A 22,505-nucleotide genomic window follows, 5' to 3' on the forward strand; every position below is an offset into this window, starting at 1 on the left:
CAGCCATTGAAAAGGTAAAATAAAACAATAACAAAATTTTCAAACTTTCATTAGTTTTTCAAATTTTAACCGTCAACTTTCTTAATTTTTCCAGATTCCAATTTAAAAATGAAAACGTACTCCTGTTTTTAAATGTACATCAATGATATTAGTTAATTATTTTGCTTATTTCTTAAAAATCTGTAAAAATGTACATTTTAATTTTTTAATTTTATTTAAGAGTGCTTTGGATGTTTTTTATACGGTAATAAAATTGTTTAAAATAATAAAACTGCTTTATTATTTACACTTAACTTCAAATTAAAATTAGGCATACAATGAAAATGAAAAGGGGGTGATAAGTGTTAGTCAGCCTTCACAAAGGGGAGATGGGCCACAAAAGGTTGGGAACCACTGCTCTAACACTTTTAATAGTCATTTGAATGCACTCAAGGCCCTAGAATTTAACATCCCACTGCATGAAGTTATTTGACTCAACTGTATGCTCAAGGACTTGTGATGCTTGTACTAGACGAGACTTGGAATTATCACAGACAGACACTCAGGTTCCATCACTTGATGACTTGCTGTCATTTGTTGAGCACAAACGGCAAGCTCTGGAGAACTTCCCATCTCACAGCACACTGCACAATCGCAAAGACAACACGCTACACTTACACCACTACCAGTCACATCAAGTGTCCCTGTTGTCATGGTAATCACCTGATATTTAAATGTGAAGTGTTTGCAGTTCTCAGTGTGGAAGAGAGACACAAAGAAGGGTTAAGGAAATGGAGTTATGTTTTAACTGTTTGCATACAGAGCATTCTGCCAAACAATGCAAATCACGTGGCTGTAAATTATGTAGTAGGAAGCATCACACCTCATTACATAATCCATCAGAGAGGGAGGTACAGCCTATCAACTGCATCCAACTCCTCTCACACATACTGAAATACAAGAGACTCTGTAAAAGTTCTGCTGTCCACTTCCATGGTAAAGGTATTAGATTCTAGGGGGCAAATGCATGTCTGCCAGGCACTTCTTGACAGTGGCAGCCAGGTTAATCTTTGCACTGAAAGTCTAGCACAGCGATTAGGCCTAAGAAAATGAAGTATCCCATACCAATCAGCGGCATAAGTGATTCCATTTCTCAGTCAAAGTGCAGTGTTCAGTTACAGTTGCAATCCACTGTAAGTAACTTCACTGTGAGTATGGCTTGCTCTGTCTTCCCACGTATCACAGGTAACATGCCCAGTAGTTACATTCTGCATGAGCATTGGAACTTGCCCACTGACTTGAAGCTCGCTGACTCCAAGTTCTTCCAGCCAGGTGAAAATGAACTGTTAATAGGCGCAGAACATTTCATTACTGAAACCTGGTCGCAGAATTCGATCACCAGATTATCCTATTTTTCAAGACACTGAACTAGGACTGATAACACTACCCAGCATGATTTTTGCGGCAAAGCATCTGATACGTGATTTTAACTAAACAAGGTCTCCTGATTTCAGAAATTTAATTGGTTCTATTGTATCACATCTAGTTTTCGTGTTATTTGCCATTTACTGTCTGAAAATGTGTCATTGCGGCACAGTGCTGCTTTGTGATAACAGCAAATCTGCTGTTCGTGGATTCCTACAAGAGGAGCTTAAAGGCTGTACTACTTCATAACTGAAATATTCTAGCTTCGATTCCTGTGGCACATTCAGTTTCACTAAAAGAAAATTACAATATATCACAATGGAAACTGTTTTAGATAAAATCAAGTATCGTGAGGACCGGTGGGATGTGTGTAGTGACTTGAAGGTGTGTGGTATTCTATTTAGGACAACAAGCAGACTACACTAAATTCCCTTGTTATTTATGTGAATGGGGCAGCAGAGCTAGATATCTACACCTTCCTGGACCAAGAGACAAGTTTTGACACCTGGTGTGAAAAATGTTACAAACGTTACAAATGCTTCATTCATTGACCCACAAAAAAATATTTTGCCACCGCTACACATCAAACTGGGGAATCATGAAGCAGTTCGTTAAGGCCTTGGACAAAATTAGCCCGTTTCAAGTACAATGCAAACAAATTTCCACATTTATCTGATGCAAAAGTCAAGGAAGGCGTTTTTAATGGACCACAGATTAGAAAGCTTCTGAAAGACAGAAACTTTGAACAGACGATGAATGTCGTGGAACTTGATGCATGGAATTCAATAAGAGACGTCATAATGGAGTTCCTAGGAAATGTAAAGGATGAACAATACGAAACAATAGTGAAAACGATGTTGGGTGATATGAAAGAGTTGCGTAGAATGAGTCTGAAACTGCACTTCCTTCATTCTCATCTCGATCAATTTCTGGAAAATCTTGGGGCTGTTAATGAAGAGATGGAAGAGAGGTTTCATCAGGACATCAAGGACGCAGAAGGAAAATACCAGGGGAGGTGGGATGAACCAATAATGGCCGACTATTGTTGATGTTTGAAAAGAGAAGACAAACTTGATGCAGTCAAACGCTGGGGAGCCAAGCGTTCATTCCAAGCGGACATCTAGGACTGTTAATTTTGTTCACATTTATGAATTCATAAAGATACTGAATAAAAGTTACATTTTTTGCTTATAAATCACATTTAATTGTCAAAATAAAATGCTTTCATTGCCTCAGAGATGTTTGTTTATGTGTTTTTGTGTAAATCAGTATTATATTAAAATAAATGCTAAATATTTAATTGTAATTTTATACCAGTACTCAATATGTCATTTTTATGGAAATCGCTGCCCTGATTCCGAAAATGATGCTATTTTTTTCCTATCACGTCTAGTTTTGACGCAATTCAGTGTTTTAGTATCTGCATGAATTCGTAAGATGTAATGTTGAGAGATGTTCTCGCGCAACTTTTTTTAGAATACAATTATGTGATTTGATTTGTTATTGTTTGCATTTTATTATAGGTTTATTGGTGTCTAAATTTTCATTTTGTAGTTGGGGATTTCCTGGTAAATGCATAACAAACTCCCCCAGATACGCAATAGACCGCGAGGTATGTAGGATTGAAGATAAGACAGTTGAGAGTTTGTCTTTCATCTTAGACGACTTGAATAATCAGACGTGTTAAAAGTCCCAGCCCTTATGCAATGTTTATGATGGACTGATACAGTAGTTTCTTTTCAAAGATAACAGTCCGAAAGTATTATACTCAAGAAGATGAACTTGCATTTTGTACGGATGTTTCAAATCTTCTACGTCGATTGAGAGAGAAAGAGTATGATCCTAGTAACTGGCGTGTTTTTATTGACTCTTCCAAAATAAGTTTAAAGGCTGTTTTGCTTCATTATACAAATGTTCTGGCATCCATCCACTTGCACACTCCACAAAAATGTCTGAAACATACGAGACCTTAAAGTTGGTGCTTGAAAAAATTAAATATCATGAGCATGGGTGGCAAATTTACGGTGATTTGAAGATCGTTGGATTGTTGCCGGGACAACAAAAAGGCTACACAAAATTTCCCTGTTTCCTATGTGAATAGGATAGGAGGGCACGGGATAAACAATGGGATACAGTGAATTGGACAGAAAGGAAACAACTACAACCAGAATCCAAAAATGTCTTGAATGTAAGTCTTATTGACCGTGAAAAATTCTACTTCCACCCTCGCACATCAAATATGGATTGATGAAACTGTATGTCGAGGCATTAGATAAAAGTAGCCTATGCTTCCAATATTTATCCACTAAATTTCCCTCATTATTAGATGCAAAAATCAAAGAAGGCGTATTTGATGGACCACAGATTCGTAAACAGATGAAGGATAAAATTTTCACAGACACGATGACCAAAATTGAGAAAGAGGCATGGAATGCATTCAAAGATGTACAGTAGTGACTAAATTCTTTGGCAACATTAAGGACCCTCAATACAAAGAAATTGTAAGGAAAATGTTAATAAAGTTTAAGGAACTCTATTGTAATATGAGCCTTAAGCTTCATTTAGCTTCGCATCTGGATTATTTCCCTCTATATTTAGGAGCTGTCAGTGAAAGGTTTCACCAGGATCTCAAAGATGCAGAACGACGCTAACAGGGACGTTGGGATGTGAATATGATGGCCAATTACTGTTGGTCGATTGCAAGAGACGACCCTTCTAGAGATCATTCAAGAACTTCAAAAACCCGGAAATTCCATGGAAAACGGGAAAAGACGGAGGTGTGAATCTAACCTGCACATGTTGTGTGTTTGAGTCATCAGTCCATAGAGTGGTTTGATGCAGCTCTCCATGCCACCCTATCCTGTGCTAACCTTTTCATTTCTACGTAACTATTGCATCCTACATCTGCTCTAATCTGTTTGTCATATTCATACCTTGGTCTACCCCTACCGTTCTTGCCACCTACACTTCCTTCAAAAACCAACTGAACAAGTCCTGGGTGTCTTAAGATTTGTCCTATCATTCTATCCCTTCTTCTCGTCAAATTTAGCCAAATCGATCTCCTCTCACCAATTCGATTCAGTATCTCATCATTCGTGAATCGATCTATCCATCTCACCTTCAGCATTCTTCTGTAACACCACATTTCAAAAGCTTCTATTCTCTTTCTTTCTGAGCTAGTTATCGTCCATGTTTCACTTCCATACAATGCCACGCTCCACACGAAAGTCTTCAAAAACATCTTTCTAATTCCGATATCAATGTTTGAAGTGAGCAAATTTCTTTTCTTAAGAAAGCTCTTCCTTGCTTGTGCTAGTCTGCATTTTATGTCCTCCTTACTTCTGCCATCATTAGTTATTTTACTACCCAAGTAACAATATTCATCTACTTCCTTTAAGACTTCGTTTCCTAATCTAATATTTCCTACATCACCTGCCTTCGTTCGACTGCACTCCATTACTTTTGTTTTGGACTTATTTATTTTCATCTTGTACTCCTTACCTAAGACTTCATCCATACCATTCAGCAACTTCTCGAGATCTTCAGCAGTCTCAGATAAAATAACAATATCATCAGCAAATCTCAAGGTTTTGATTTCCTCTCCTTGGACTGTGATTCCCTTTCCAAATTTCTCTTTGATTTCCTTTACTGCCTGTTTTATGTAAACATTGAAAAGGAGAGGGGACAAACTGCAGCCTTGCCTCACTCCTTTCTAGATTGCTGCTTCTTTTTCAAAGCCCTCGATTCTTATCACTGCAGACTGATTTTTATACAGGTTGTAGATAATTTTTCGTTCTCGGTATCTGATCCCTATCATCTTCAGAATCATAAATAGCCTGGTCCAATCAACATTATCAAATGCCTTTTCTAGATCTACGAATGCCATGTACGTGGGCTTGCCCTTCTTGATTCGATCCTCTAAGATCAGACGTAAAGTCAGGATTGCTTCACGTGTTCCTACATTTCTTCTGAAGCCAAATTGATCTTCCCCCAACTCAGCTTTAACTTGTTTTTCCATTCTTCTGTAAATAATACGTGTTAAAATTTTGCAGGCATGGGATACTAAACTAATGGTGCGGTAGTTTTCACACCTGTCAGCACCGGCTTTCTTGGGAATACGTATAACAACATTCTGCCGAAAATCGGATGGGACTTCTCCTGTCTCATACATCTTGCACACTAAATGAAATAACCTTACCATGCTGGTTTCTCCTAAGGCAGTCAGTAATTCAGAGGGAATATCACCAATTCCAGGTGCCTTGTTCCTATTTAGGTCACTCACAGCTCTGTCAAATTCTGACCTCAAAATTGGGTCTCCCATTTCATCAGCATCAACAGCCTCTTCATGTTCCAGAACCAAATTATCTACATCGTTACCTTGATACAACTGTTGGATATGCTACTGCCATCTTTCTGCTTTGTCTTCTTTCCCTAGAAGTGGCTTTCCATCTGAGCTCTTAATATTCATGCACCTAGATTTCCTTTCTCCAAAGGTTTCCTTGATTTTCCTGTATGCAGCATCTACCTTTCCCAGGACCATACAGCCTTCGACATCCTTGCACTTCTCCTTCAGCCATTCTTCCTTAGCTACCTTGCACTTTCTATCCACTTCATTCTTTAATCGCCTGTATTCTTTTCTGCCCTCTTCATTTCTAGCATTCTTGTATTTTCGTCGTTCATCAATCAGGTCTAGTATCTCCTGAGTTATCCACTGACTCTTAGTTGATCTTTTCTTCCTTCCTAACATTTCTTCAGCAGCCCTACTGATTTCATTTTTCATGACTCTCCACTCTTCCTCTACTGTGTTTCCTTCAGCCTTTTCATTTAGTCCTTGTGCAACATGTTCCTTGAAACAAACCCTCACACTTTTTTCTTTCAACTTGTCTAGATCCCATCTTTTTGCATTCTTTCCTTTCTTCAATTTCTTCAACTTCAGATGGCATTTCATGACCAACAAGTTGTGGTCAGAGTCCACGTCTGCTCCTGGGAAAGTTTTGCAATCCAGCACCTGGTTTCTGAATCTCTGCCTAATCATAATGAAGTCTATTTGATACCTTCCAGTGTCTCCAGGTCTCGTCCACGTATACAGCCGTCATTTGTGGTGTTTGAACCAAGTATTGGCGAGGACTAAATTATGATCAGTGCAGAATTCAACCAGCCGACTTCCTCTTTCGTTCCTTTGTCCCAATCCAAATTCTCCTACTGTGCTACCTTGTCTTCCTTGGCCTACCACTGCATTCCAGTCTCCCATCACAATTAGATTCTCGTCACCTTTAACATATTGTATTAAATCTTCTATCTCCTCATATATTCTTTCAATTTCTTCATCATCTGCTGAACTAGTAGGCATATAGACCTGCACTATTGTGGTGGGCATTGGTTTGGTGTCTATCTTGGCGACAATAATTCTTTCACTATGCTGGTCGTAGTAGCTTATCCACTGTCCTATTTTCTTATTCATTATTAAACCAACTCCTGCATTTCCCCTGTTTGATTTCGTGTTGATAATTCGGTAGTCGCCTGACCAAAAATCCTGTTCTTCCTGCCAACGTACTTCACTTATACCAACTACATCTAACTTTAGCCTATCCATCTCCCTTTTCAGATTCTCTAACCTACCACAACGATTCAAACTTCTAACATTCCACGCTCCGACTCGTAGAATGTCAGTATCCATCTTCCTGATGATCGCCCCCTCTCGTGTAGTCCCCACCCGGAGATCCGAATGGGGGACTAGTTTACCTCCGGAAAATTTTACCCGGGAGGAAGCCATCATCGGTACATCCTTCATACAGAGAGAGCTGCATGTCCTCGGGAGGTAGTTACGGCTGTAGTTTCCCGTTGCTTTCAGCCGTGTAGCAGTATCAACACAGCTAAGCCATGTTGAGTATTATTACAAGGCTGTATCAGTCAATCATCTAGACTGCCGCCCTTGCAACTACCGAAAGGCTGCTACCCCCCTTTCGATGAACCATTCGTTAGTCTGGTCTCTCAACAGATACCCATCCGATATGGTTGCACCTGCGGCTCGGCTATCTGCATCATTGGGACACGCAAGCCTCCCCACCGCGGCAAGGTCACATGGTTCGCAGAGGAGGAACCTGCACATAATGTAAGTATCAAAACTATGTATGTTTAACCATGTAATTTTTATTCAAGGTACGGTTATATTAATTTAAAGCAACTGTACAGTCGAAACTAAATAGGCGCTTTATGCTTCAGTTTCACGAATTTCAATATACATTAAAAATATAATACATACTATCTACTTGCTTACAAAGCAGCATTTATGTGTATTCAATGCATGAAAAATATGATTGCGTTTTGCAAGCTGAAATTTACATTAATACATCAAATTTAATCAATACTAAGTACCGTATCAAAAATTTTACGTAAGAACAAAATAATATTTTGTAAAATTGCCACCAAACCAGACATGATTCGCCAAAACTATTTTTTTTTCGCGAATTCTGCGTTAAGAAATTCATAAAACCCACCTAGTTTCGTTTTTACCGCACAAAAAATGTTTTATTTTGCACGCTAGTGTAATTATTCATTGTATATAATAATTCAAGACAATATTCAACTATTTCATACAAAGAAATCTAAATATTTCCAAAATTATCAACATTTTTCAGTACTTTTTAAATGCAATATTCAGGTCTATCTCTTATTTTGATATACCTATTGCGAGAAAATGTGACGTGATACGTAGAAACGAATAATGGATTCGTGTTCAGCGACTCAAAATTAGTTAGGATCACCTATCACACCTCTTGCTGCAAGAAAAGTTTGAAAATGCTGGGTTGTGTAACTGATGGACACTACCATCATACGGAAGAGAAATGTCTTACTCTAACCACATGTTTCTTGAAGTCAGAGGACAGGTTAGACACCCAACTACAACGATTCTGGGAAATAGAAGAGCTTACGTCACCAGTCATGACAAGAGAAGAGAGCCACAGAAAGGCACTTTATAGAGAATACAACTAGGGATGCTACAGGTATATTTATAGTTTCTTACCCCTCAAGCAGAAACCAGAGGTTCTGGCAAACTCACGCCATGTCAAGACTAACTCAACTAGAACAGCGTTTCAGTATGCAGCCCCCACTTAAGCACGAGTATGAGGCCATGGGGCAAATAGTTAAGGTGGATACATCTGATCAGTCAGGGAATGAAGGTGGAAGCTATTAGGTTTGTTCATGCAGTAAATCTGTGATAGTTTGTGTTTTGTACGAGAGCGCATGCACGGATTAGGAACAGTTGGAAACAATTTCCGATTCTTTCCTGCGCGAACGGTCACATAGTACTAAATATTACCACTAGATGTCAGCACATTTCCCAATTAATTTCTATTCGATTTGATTGATTGATTGATAGATTCATTCATTGATTGTGTTTTACTGCGAGTTGTTTTGTCGTAAATACATTACTCATTTGGAATAAGAGGAAGAAAATTGAACACAACATGCAAGGTACGAATAAAACAACTTATTATTAAAGTCTATATTATGTAAATTCAAAGGATTTTTACAGAACAGTATTATTGTGGCCATTAATAATACAATGAGAATAAAGAACGTATGTTAGATTGCAATACAATACAGTACAGTTATTTTTCTTTTACAGAAGAACTTCAAGAATTTTTGATTTTTCAAGGCACATCAGCATCTAATAGTGATGATGAGTATAGGTCATGGTCACATGATAACACGAAACTTTTAATAGACCAATTCAAGAAATACAGGAACAAAGTAGGGTCGATGGAAATTAGGAATATGAAGAGATTGTAGAAGTTAATTGCAATGAAACTGAATGAAGAGTTTAGTGTGAAAGTTTCCCCAGCCAACTGTGAAAATAGATGGCGTGTAATAGAGAGAAATTATAAGAAATACATAGACAATAGGAACAAAACAGGGAGGGGTCGGAAGACCTTTGAGTATGCCAACGAGATGGACAAGATTTTTCAGAAGAAACGAAATATTTACCCTGAACTTCTCTTATCCACCACGGTAACCACACAGTGTGAAACAGCCGAAGGAAGTCTTGCTTCTTGCAGTGAAGTAGCCTCCGTAGCAGTTGATGATCCCAACCCAACCGTAGGGAATCAAACTCCTAATAAATTATCGCCCGAAAACAGGAGCTCATTAAGGGCAGTTAGAAAGAAATATAGAGTTGATGTGCTAGGGGATTTTAGGCAGAAGTGTTTAAAGTATCAGAAGGATAGGTTAGATTTTGAGAAAGTAAAATTCGAAAGAAAAATGGAATTGGACGAAAAGAAATGGCAAGAAAATAAAATAAGGAATGATCTGACTGAACAGAGGAATAACTTTATGAAAACAGTTGATAGAGAAGAATATAAATGTAGCTTCTGCAAGTGATATGTAATGTGTGTATGTACAATTTAAGATTTATTTTTCTGTTACCATACCCATTAAATGTAACATCTATTGTGAAAACTGTTCAAAGTACGTTAAAGGCAACATGATTTCTCCTGGCTATCCCATCTCTGTCATCTCTATCCTCTACTCCCACGACCTCTATCTCCTCTTGAACAATCGGCACCTCATAACCTGCTTCTTCATTTTCATGATATTCAAAGTTGTCGTCAAGAGCAAGGTTAGGTAAAACACAACAAGCACGAATGAAGTGCACAATATCGGGGATCTTCTTCAATTTTATGTGATATAATTGACGAAACTTTTGTTTTAATAAGCCGAAACAATGTTCTATCACATATCGGTTTCTGGCTAGTTTCACGTTGTACTCTTTCTCTGCACGCCTGAGTTGAATACGGTCCCTAAAAGGTGTCAACAAGTTGCGCAGACAAGGGTAGCCGCTATCACCCAGGATATAAAATTCACCGCATTTCTCCGGCAAGCTCTGCTGTAATGGTGATCTGTGAAATACCCTGCTGTCGTGGACTGATCCAGAGAATCCAAGAAACACGTCCCTCATTCTCCTTGTGTTATCGCACACAACCTGTAACTGAGACAAAATTTCAGCTTTGTGATTAGGGTTATCGTATTCCTTTGATAAAGTGAAACCATTTTACCGATTTATAAAGCATAAAATGAAGGGCAGAGTAAATTTTGTATCTTACCTGGATGGAATAAAAAGATTTCCTGTTAAGGTAGGAATCAGGATCATTTTTTGGCTGATCAATGCGAATATGTGTACCATCTATCACTTTCAATAGTAGTGATTTCATCTCCTGTAGGCCACTTTATTATTTGATCAGATAAATTACTTATGAAGTACACCATACATTGTATGACTTTGTGCAGTGTACTTAAGGTGATATTGAATCTATCACTTACATCATGATATGAAGCTGTCTGATGACCAGCAAACCACAAAAATTTCCCATTTCCCCCTGCTTGACAATTAAAATATTGGCTGTTGGAAAAACGTTCAGCCAAACTTTCTGCCACGTGTCGACTGACTCTAAAATGTTCCATGAACTCTTGATCATTATATCTTGGCACAATAACCTCAAAATAACTTTCATTCTTCGGCCGTGCTCTATACAGATTACCAGCAATATCATCAAATAAATCTAGATTGTCATCATCAGTTGAAGATTCACTGGAGTCACTTGTAAAACTAATGTCTGACATCTGAAAATATACAAAATTTTATATCATGAACAGTCTGTGATATTCGCGATTAGTGACTACCGATACCAACAAGTAAAAATAGACTAACAGATTATTAAAATGCACTCGTTTATCCACAGTACCTGGACTTACTTACATTGACAGTTCACATGTATTTTATCGTGATATTGGTTTTAATTAACGATATCTACTGGATGATAAGTAACCGCTCATGTACATCCATTAAATGGAATGTGCAACTGCTACATTTAATTTAATTAAGAATTAATTTCAAAATACCGCCGTCAAGGAATGTTATTTTCAAGAAATACACGGAAAAAAATATATTTATAAGGATATGTGCTTTGTGAACCATGTGTGACAAGGGCTAATGCGCATGCCTCATTTAGAAATCCGAAAACAATCCACAAATTCTGCTGACTGTTCTCAGACTGTACGAAACTGGAATTCACGACTGCACGAACAGCAGACTAGCAGTCAGAATACCAAATTCTCGCTGTATGAACGCTTCAAATAAAGCAAAGTGCATGTGCGCATGCGCCTGACAGTTTTGGATAGCTTCGTATTGCTGCACGAACAAAGCTATTATCTACCCCATCATCCAGTTTTTAAGCTTAGTAGCTCAACTACCGAAACTAGGGTTGTACTTAATGCATCTTCTAAAACTTCTAACAATATTTCATTGAATGATACATTTATGGTTGGAACGACAATACAACAGGATCTATACTCTATCATTTTAAGATTTAGAATGCATACCTTTGCCTTCACTGCAGATACTGCCAAAATGTATCGGCAAGTCATGGTTCATGCAGAAGATAGGAAACTTCAGCAGATTATCTGAAGGGAATCACCTAGGGTCCCACCCTCACTATAAACTGACAACTGTAACATATGGTACAGCATCAGCACCCTTCCTAGCTACCAGATGCCTGCAGCAACTTGCTGAAGATGAAGAATTGAGGTTCCCCAGAGCAGCACAAGTTGTTCGCAGAGATTTTTATGTTGACGAGCTAGTCCGGGTGTGACGATATCCAGGATGCTCTTCAGTTGCAGTCTGAAATTATTAATTTACTGGAGAGTGGAGGATTTCACCTCAGGAAATGGTGTGCAAACCACCCTGCATTACTGGCAGCAGTTTCAGAAGAGGACAGGGAAACCCAGCTGCCTTTAAGTCTTGATGAAGGCACTAGCGTGAAATCTTTAGGCCTATCATGGCATCCAGTAACTGATAATTTTCTCATTTGTGGCAATCTGTATTCCGACGGTCCGTATGATGCTGATACTCATGTAACTAAACGAAAGGTCTTATCTGTCATTGTATCAATATTTGATACACTTGGGTTGGTCAGTCCTTTGGTAATTTTTTACAAGATGTTTATGCAGAAACTTTGGCTAGTCAATCTGAACTGGGATGACAGACTCCAATCTCAACTAGTCAGAGAATGGGAAGAACTTCACTTTCAGCCACAGGCAGGTTGAGCGGTTAGTCACATGTATGGGACCCCCTGTTTTCCAATGCTTCAGAACGAGCTTATGGAGCTTGTCTTTATGTACAAGGGTGAGTCAATAAAGGTCGCAAAACTGAACTGAGGCAAAAATAATCAAAGTAACTTTCTGACATTTATTTCACTTTTCCATATATTCACCCTGCACATTCAGGCACTTACCCCATCTCTCTACAAGTCCTTGAAAACCAGCAGCAAAGAAGTCCTTTGGTTGCTGTCGCAGCCAATGTGTATGACTTCTCGCATGTCCCAAAACACGGTGAGCCTTGTGGGCCGATGGAATCGTCTTGAACTTTTTTCTTGTTGGGGAGGCGGTATGTTTCCATTCCATAGACGATCGTTTGGATTCGGGTTGAAAGTGGTGAACCCAACACTCGTCCCCCGTAACAATTCGTGCCATGAAGTCCTTCCATGGTTAAACTTCTGGATCCAATTAAACACAGCTTTCCGTGAGAAGTTTTCGCAATGCGCTTCTTCTGTGGACAGTCCTTTGGCCCACAAAAAATGCACAACTGCACTCTGTTCTTCTCGTGTACAGTCATGCAACACATGTGCCATCGTGCACTAACAGCCCCTGACTGACTGAGTGCCTGCGAGATGTCATACGACAAGCATACATATGCTGCCATCTGCTGGCAAAACTTGCGCGCGTAATTTTAAATGGTATAAGGCACACACGTTTGCGACTTATTTATTGGCTCACCCTCGTACGATCTGTCGACAAAAGGGGACAGAACTGTGACAGATTATCCAGAGTAGCACCGGTGAAGAAACTGACACTAACAAGACTTGAACTGTGTGGAGCTCTCCTACTTGCCCGACTACTCCACAAGGCCCTTCCAGTTTTGTCTCTTCCAATCAGCAAGCTGTGCTTGTGGATGAACTCCACCATTGTCTTAGCCTGGATCGCATCTCCTGCTACTCGCTGGAAAACATTTGTGGCCAACCCTCTTCAATTCAAGAATATTCTCACAAGTCAGGATGGAGACATGTTCCTACCAGTTGCAATCCAGCAGATTTAATATCCAGAGGTGTTGCTCCAGGACAACTACGAGGTATGTACCTGTGGTGGTACGAACCATCTTGGCTAACTGAGCCCAATGAATCATTGCCAGACACAATCTCGCCCCATGCAGAAGAGGAAGTACCTGAGTCATGAAGCACACTTCCTGTAATCATGTTGATAGGTACCAATTGGGATGAATTTATGCTGAAGTACTCATCACTGTCCCGACTGACTCGAATTACTGCATACTGTTGGCGATTCATTCACAATAGTGCCAATCCACAAGACAAGAGGTTAGGGATACTAAGTGCACAAGAGCTTCAGATGGACTTGCACTCCTGTATCAAAATTGCACAACAAGTGTGTTATGCTCAAGAGATAGCCAATCTCAACTCTAAACACTGCATCTCAAGGAAGAGTAAAATTGCAGATTTACATCCTTTCTTAGATGAAAAGGGAATGCTAAGGGTAGGAGGAAGACTTGTAAATTCAAATCTACCTTCCGACACTAAGCACCAGCTTATCCTTCCTCCCCAGCATGCTCTCACAAATCTTGTTGTGATTGGCAGAACTCATTAGGCTTTTGCATACAGGTGCTCAATTAGTAATTGCATCATTAAGAGAAAGATTCTGGATTCGCACAGCTAGGGCAGTTGTTCGAAGAGTCATCCACAAGTGCCTGACCTGTTTTAGATTCAAGGCATCAACAGTTGAACAGCTGATGGGACAGCTCCCTGTGACCAGAGTGCAAGAAAGTCGCCCATTTCTAAATGTAGGAACTGATAATGCTGGACCTTTCTTCATCAAGAAGGGAAATGTAAGAAGCAAACAGACAACGAAGAGCTACATTGCACTGTTCATCTGTCTGGCTACCAAGGCTCTTCACCTGGAGGTGGTGAGTGACCTCTCTACTGATGCCTTTATGGCAACCCTGAGGAGATTCATAGTTCGACGTGGGAAATGCTCCATCAACTATAGTGATAATGGCACTAACTTCATTGCTGCAAACAAAAGGATGCAGGATCTCTGAAAACTATTCGTTTCAACCAGCTTTTGTGAAGAGATAAGGCATTCATTAGCGATGGAAGGCATCACATGGCACTTTATGACTCCCAGCTCTCCACACTTTGGCGAACTTTGGGAAGCAGCTGTCAAGTCCATGAAATACCACTTGAGAAGAGTCGCAGGTAATGCGCTACTGACATTTGAGGAGCTATGTACTCTTGCTGCACAAATCAAAGCATGTCTTAATTCTCGACCCTTATCTGCCTTATCCAATGACCCCAGTGACCTTAATTATTTATCACCTGTTCATTTCCTAATTGGCGCCCCGCTTACAACCATTCCTGAACCTGACATTACTGACTTGCCCATCAACAGATTGTCTCTATGGCAGCATATCCAGGCAATGCAGCAGCAGTTGTGGGAGAGGTGGTCTGCCGATTACCTGAATTCACTGCAGCAGAGGAAAAAATGGACCTGTCCCAAAGAGAACCTAGCTAATGGAACAGTTGTTCTTCTGAAGGAGAACAACCTTCCTCCTCTCTGTTGGAAGTTGGTTGTGGTGGAGACTGTTCACCCTGGGAAGGATGGACTTGCACGAGTGACTACCATCAGAACAAACAGTGGTCTTTTTAAACGACCTGTTAAGAAGTTAATTCCAATACCTATTGAACACTAAACAGGATTGTTGTGGCTAACACTTAATGTGTTTCTTGTGAATATTTTTTTTCTTTTGTTCATTTCAGAGTGTATAATTATAGTGTAGTGTTTGTGATTTGAACTGAGAACTCTATAGTGTGTGTGAATAGTTCATTCTTCTTAATTTCATACTGCATAATAATGGATGAGGACACAGTCAAACTACTTAGTACCTTCTGTTAACAGTGCTGTAAATATTTTGTTCCTTGCGTTTCTGTTTTGCTTATCTTTATATGTATATTTTGTTGAATGATCAACTCATTTGGTTGCTGAACATGAACTCTGTATGTCAGTGCCTGTGTGGTGCTTGAATTGAACTGAACTCTCATGAGGGCATAACAGGCAATTTAATTTGGTTCAATCATGGTGATTCAACAGTGGGGAGCATGTTCCGGCCTAGCTATGGCTAGGCCACCTCCAACGATTTCAGAGATGTGCGACGCCAACTAAACATGAAGCAGGAGATAGTAGATACACAATGTTATGGAGAATTATCGAAAAATGATGAACACTATGCACAACCACGGCATCAAAACACACTTCAAAACATGTAAAATCAATTTCTAATTGATCTGTTCAAAGGATGACTGTGTTTGACATCTCACACTTTTAATCTGAAATTATACGCAGAATTTTTTAAAAATCAGATGAATTAATATGTTAAGCAGGAGGCCGTGTGAAATGGTGTAGAATCGGGAGGCAATTCAAAAATATCGTTGTAGAATTCTGTACTGGTATTAATTCACCTTTGGTGTAAAAGAAGATTCCACCTACCAATACTTAATTTATTAGCTATTCTATTAATTTTACATAAGTTAAGCTTAATGTCTTATCATCTAATTATAATAGTACAATCATGTTTCGTTCCAATTTTGTAGAACGTCTTCAGCTAAGGAAAGCGTACATTACAAAAATTGATATAAACAATTAAAACATTAAAAGATGTACAATTTTATTAAAAAGGTTTATGTTGTACCCTTATAAAGAGTTGAGAAAGTGCATAAAAAAGCATTGTGATGTTTTGTTTAAGTCCGTGAAGAATTATGTCCACTGAGGAGACGTTTTTATTGAGTATTATCTGCTTTCTTCAAGGGGCAAGTCGCTGCTATTGCTACCACTGTGTTGTAGTATAATAATATTTGTGGCAGATAAAACATTTGAATATAGAGTTGGCACTATCTGACTAAAGTTCTGATGGAATTAAAGTTTCTGTGTGGACCAGGGAAAACGCCTTGAAAAAAAAAAAGTTGCTGAAGTGGAGAAAAACCTTGTAGTGGTGTACGGCATAATGAAAAAATAGTCAAATTGCTCACCTCACCATTGATTCTACTGTGCTCACTTTGTGTGTGCAGTCTGTTGGTCGAATGTATGTGTCAAGCAGCTGATCGGTGAGAGGGACAAGAGAGAAAACTGAGGGGAAAGTAGGGGTAGTGTTGTGGAGAACGGAACTGGCGGAAGGTAGAAAGCATATTTTCTGGTTTCATCTTAGCAAATTTTCTTTGTGACTGAATTATAAATCTCTTCTAAAAGTATGTTTACGTTTTCAGTAATCTTGTTTAAGCTGGGGTTCTGCTTTTGGTCTATTTCAATATAAATGAGTTTGAAGATATCCATTTGTTTACCTTTATTTTAAGTATGTACGATAGTTAATTCTTTCTCTATTGTGGCAAATTTATGATTTAAATCTGTCACATGTGAACTCATAGCCGAATATCCGTTGTGTTTTTCTGCATTAACCTCTTCAGTGGCACGCCCGAGAATTTCTCGGGTATTGCACGCCTGCCCATAACGTCACCGCCCGAGAAATTCTCGTTTAGCTGCAGTGTTCATTTCGCGATCGCCCAATAATTTCTCGGGTACTGTATTCTCTTTGGAAAATGTTTTCCAGCATTCTCAACAGATGGTGGAAAGATTTCCAGCTGTATTCATGAAGCTTCTGGCCTAAAATATGTCTTATCTTCTCTGCTTTACATATACAATCTCTGGCCAGTTGACAAGGTAAACAGAAATGGCGAGCGCGAAACGGTAGAGAAGTTTGTCTGAAGACAAAATAAGGAACTACATCAAAGATAAATCTCTAATTAACATTAGTATTTCTGATAGTAGTGATACTAATGCTATTGATTCTTCAGATGATGACCTTCTTAGTAATTCTAGGGCAAGTGGAGAAGATATTACGTCAGAAGCTAAGGTGATGGTAGATGTTGAATATACATTTGTGTGGAAAAAGTGTAAACGTGGAGATAGTGTGCGACCTAATATAATTCCATTTACAGGAAATCCTGGTGTGAGGGTTGGATTATTACCAGAGGTGAGTGCGATTGACTGTTTTGAAAGTGGTTATAATGTATAACAGATGAAGTTGTAAATTTGACAGTGAACGAAAAAGTTCATTGGCCTTATGCTAAAAGTGCATTGAAAAACGTGTAAATAAATCTCCGCATGCAAGGGCACAGTTTTGAAAAAAACTCTTACATAATTTTGAAATGTATTGCGTTAGTATTGTTGATGGGAATAATACAAAAGCCTGAAATAAAAATGTATTGCTCACAGGACAGTATTCTCAAAACACCAATATTTTATGAAACCATATCACAGGTCTACTGTAAAAAGTGTACATAGAGTGTAAAGTGAAATTTTATTAACCTTGAATGATATATGAATGTGTTCTGTTAATAATTGTTACTCATTCCTTGCTTCCTAAAAATAAATCATTTCTTCCAAGAAACCTCACTTTTCTGGCACATGAGGATTGCCAAAATCCGCCACTGAAGGGGTTAATGTGTTCCTGGTATATTGAAAAGTTTCTCCCTGTTTGTCCAATGTAAGGAGTATCGCAATCCACGCATTTAAGCCTATATATTCTGGAATCTAGATTTTTAAAAATTTTTAGACTATGGTGATTGTAAAGTAATTTTTGGTTAGTATTGTTTGTGAGGAATGCCATGTTGAAATTAAATCTCTTGAAATATAGGTAATTTGGTATATGTTACCATTGTTGTAGGTGAAAGTGGCAAAGTTCTTGTTACTCTGTTCTTATTGGAGTTGTGTTTGGGGTTTGTTTTTGATTTTACTTGATAATTTGTCAGTGTAATCTTTCATGTCCCCATTGCTTATTGCTATTTTATATATGAGGTTAGTTTCTTTCTGTAAGTCTTTTTCTGATAAGGGAATGGTTGTAGGCTGTGTTGAGCATGCTCAAAAATGAACTTTTCTTGTGCACTTCAGGATGGCGTGATTCCTTCTGTATTGTATTTAAAGTTTGGGTTGGCTTTCTAAATATTGTGTAGGACACATTTTCTTTTTCAATTTCTACTGTTAAATCTAAAAGATTGAGTTTCCTGTTCTTTTCAGTTTCCAGTGCAAACTTAATATATGGGTCTAAACTGTTAATTTGTTCTAAAAAATCGGTACTTTTGTTGATCATATCACACTCAAATATATTTAGAAATATATATATATATATAATCCCTATTCTGTACATCATTCACAGCAATACTGAAAAAATGAGGAAGTTTCAATACCTGAAATTTGCACCAGATATATTTTGTGGTCTCCCCTTTACAAGAAATACACAACGAAACTCTCACAAAAAATGAATTTGGTACTTTTTAAAGAAAATGATGTGTCTGAAGCTTTGCTCTAGGTGCTGGCAATGAGCACAGGATAACATAGAGATTGCATCACATATGGCAATGTACTTGCTCGCTGAGGCCAAGATTTGTGCCCATTGCCATATTAGCAAAACAGTCTGCACCAGCCAACAAGAATAGAATAAGATACCATAGCACACCTCACCAATGTGCTGCTAGAATTGAAGCCCTTGGACACACGTAACCACCATATTATTTGGGCTACAACATTATAGACCAGTTGCTGTCTTTTACTGATCAAGTTACGACACTTAAACACAATTGCAACTTGTGAATCTCATTGTACAGCCATATTGGAATTCGGAATAAGAAGTTGATACATTAATAAAAACCACCTTTCCAATACATAGTAATACTTTTTATTTAGGATAAATCCATTAACAGATATTAAAATTAGGACATGTTTCGCTCATACTTTGTGAGCAGCCAGAATAACCTAATTCAAGGTAGGTCAGGGATCCCAGTACATATAACGTAAAAATGTCTAATAATACAATAAAACTAATTACAACAATTTAAAAATGATCAGTAAAAATATATGTCTTAGTGACCATTAAACTTAAACACAATTCCATATTATAACTCAAGTTTACTGAGATGTTGAAAGGAGTTTCAACAAAAATAAAAAGTATGGATTTAGGAAAGAAATTAGAAATCTACATATAAATGGCAGAACATTGAAAATGACAGTCAAATTAGCTGCATAAATTTTGAACCACTTTGAATGACTTCCATGTCAGTGCCAGAAGGATTTTATAACTCCATTGTTTCCAACCCCTGATCAGTCTATTTTAAACTGCTCTTCTCTATGGCCCAAAATTAAGATTTTTAAAACAGGAAGGGTTGTAAATGCTGTAGAGCTCAACTATAGTAAATGGTTTCTGAAGCTAAGCAATGGTTAATTGGTTTTCCTTCACATCCAAATGAGAATTCAATTTATTTTCAGAAAGTAGCAGGATAAATTATTAATGACATCAACCGACATGTTCTAAAACATTCTAAAAGATGACAAAATAACTTACATTAGAACCGACTCCGCAGAATGCAGTGATGTTTATGAAGCAGTATGTTTAGTTTTCTTCTCTCTCTTCTTCCTTTATACATGCCACCTCACAAGATAAACATAAAAGTTAACTGCGTTCTAATATTCTTCTTCACAACCTAAATGTTAATGCTGGCTTGTGCAATGGAACGAGTTTGACTGTGGTAATGCTAGACAAAAACTGTTCATGCAGAAATTCTGATGGGCTCAGCTTCAGCAAGAATGCATTTTATTTCAAGAATAGATTTGAAAATTTTGACGTACCATTCGATCTTAAACTGGGGCAATTTCCTATAAATTTAGCCTTCTCTGTCACAGACAACAAGGCACAGAAACCAACTTTACATAGATTTGGGACGAATCTCTCCACTCAACTGTTTACCTGTGGATAACTATATGTATTGTAGCTTTTTTTCAAGATATTACAGATCCATAAACAACAGTACAACTCCCATCTACAACTACACGCAGTATAGTTCATAATGACATTTCATAATGCCTATATTGGCATGTATGTAACATGGAAAGTGTAACTTTTATTCTGAAGATATATTAACATGTTCATTTCAAATTTCTAATTGTGTTTTACATACCAATTTTGACTGTCAAAGTTAGGCTTATGTACTAGTTTTATTATAAATTCTTCCTTCACCTAGAGGCTACCGAAAGATAAAGAATACACAATACAGTGAATAATCAATGTCATCTACAAGGAAATCTTGCATGGCCTGTCAACACAAATTCAAAACTGGTTCTGGACAAAGCAGGAACGGGTGGCTACATAATTAATGCACTTCAATTAGAGGAATGGTCCTTCTCACATCATCTACCATAAATTGTGTTCCTTGAAACTTCAGTGCAGTAATAAGTGCCTCTGTATCAATATATTTTTTTCTACTTCATGCAGTTTCATGGAAATTTCATAGTAATGGGAGACTGAAGTACTCACAAGTCTCTTTTCCCGGAAGTCAATGCCAACAGTTGAAATGAATCTAGAATTGAAAACTCCATCTGTATACTGGTATAAAAAACTTGTCTTGCCAACACCAGAATCTCCAAGAGCCAAAAATTTGATCAAATAATCATAATCCATCCTCAGGGATGACCTAAACAGAAAAATGGGAAAAATGCATCACACAATAATCAAACAATTTAATCTAGCAAAATAAATCAAAATCCAGAAATCCTGAGGAGGACTGAAAATTTATGTTTGTATTACAAAGGTTTGAAGTCACTGTAACCAAAAAGCAAGAAAAAAACAGGAAGTAGGAATGAGAAAGTTGGATGGCAGGCATGTAGTCATCATATACACAATTTTCAATGCTGACAAGAGATATTAACAATAACTACTGAAAGTTGTACGAGATCAGCTACAATTTTTGACAATCCCTATGATACTGACTAGGCACTGTACCAACTGACTCCTAGTTATTTTGGTAAGGTACAATGAATAAGATAAAAAATATTCTGAGATTTCAATTATATCAACAACAACAAAAAAAGCATTTCTTGTCCTCCAAGCCAATTTAGTTCTCCTAATCTCATGAATGGAATTTGGTAAGGAGATGGAAGGAATCGGCTGTGGCCTATGAATACGAACTGTCCCAGCAGGAAACTGGAAAAAAATCAGTGTATTCACATTCTCATACTTGAGACGTATTGTTTCCACTACACAATGCAGCACACAGGCTAAACATGTAACATGGTTCATATTGGTGCAAAACACTTTCAGGGCTTTTCCAGCCTTCACCATATTTGGTGCAGCATCACTCAACAGTAGAACACTTTCCTCATCTAAATTATTTGACCACAAAATTCCTGAAATATTAACAAAAGTATCAGAATTCATTTACTGTACATCTTAAAACATGATGTACACAACATCGTATGATCGTTTACTAAAATTAATGCAACTACTCACATATTCCTTTATCGAAGAAGTTTGCAAATGAAGAATGGTTTGTTTTTGTAAAACTTTGCAGCACACAAGATGAGCTTGACCAGGTCCATTCTCACTTAAATTTGCAATTATCAAATTGGCAACATATCGACCTGCTTAGTCCGTAGTTTTGTCTACAGAAGGCCCATATGTTTGAATCTCCCAAGTCGTTTCAAATTTTATTTAAAACCTACTTGGCAAAGTCATAAATAAAATACTATTCATGTAAAGAAGGGAAGTCTGAAGTTACCTCATTTCAAAAATGAATTTCACATTTTCAAATAACATTAATAGGAGATTGTTTAAAAAGTAACATAAATTAATAAAAATCTGCTTTTCTTATACCTGTGCATATGATACTGGAAGATATTTTTTTCTGAAGGTTGTTGGATCTTGGATATAATGTTTTGTATACTTCTCTAAAAACGATTTCAATACGGGATTTGCCAGTTTTTCATGCGGTATATTTGCCCCTGTTAGAGCATCCCATAAATCCATAAAAAATGGCTTTGGGCCTGGCGTAGCTGGTGGTGTGATATTAAATGTTTGGACAAATTCTGTTTTGGTTTCCTTTCGATGTATCATTTTTTGCAGTGTGTTAAATGGAACATAAATGTTGATAAACTTGAAA

General features: G+C 37.8%; 1 protein-coding gene across 4 annotated transcripts in view; it reads right to left on the reverse strand.

Moving 5' to 3' along the window:
• Rab27 (RAS oncogene family member Rab27) overlaps nucleotides 1-22,505 on the reverse strand; it is a 169,483-nt gene that overhangs the window by 92,565 nt on the left and 54,413 nt on the right. For all 4 annotated transcript variants that reach the window (XM_067137559.2, XM_067137558.2, XM_067137560.2 and 1 more), the window contains one exon: nucleotides 20,885-21,041. In XM_067137559.2, the coding sequence (XP_066993660.1) occupies nucleotides 20,885-21,028 (144 nt within the window). In that variant the 5' untranslated portion in view covers nucleotides 21,029-21,041. The remainder of the gene's footprint in view (nucleotides 1-20,884; nucleotides 21,042-22,505) is intronic.

This window comes from Anabrus simplex, chromosome 1, assembly GCF_040414725.1.
Source record: "Anabrus simplex isolate iqAnaSimp1 chromosome 1, ASM4041472v1, whole genome shotgun sequence".
Lineage (NCBI taxonomy): Eukaryota > Metazoa > Arthropoda > Insecta > Orthoptera > Tettigoniidae > Anabrus > Anabrus simplex.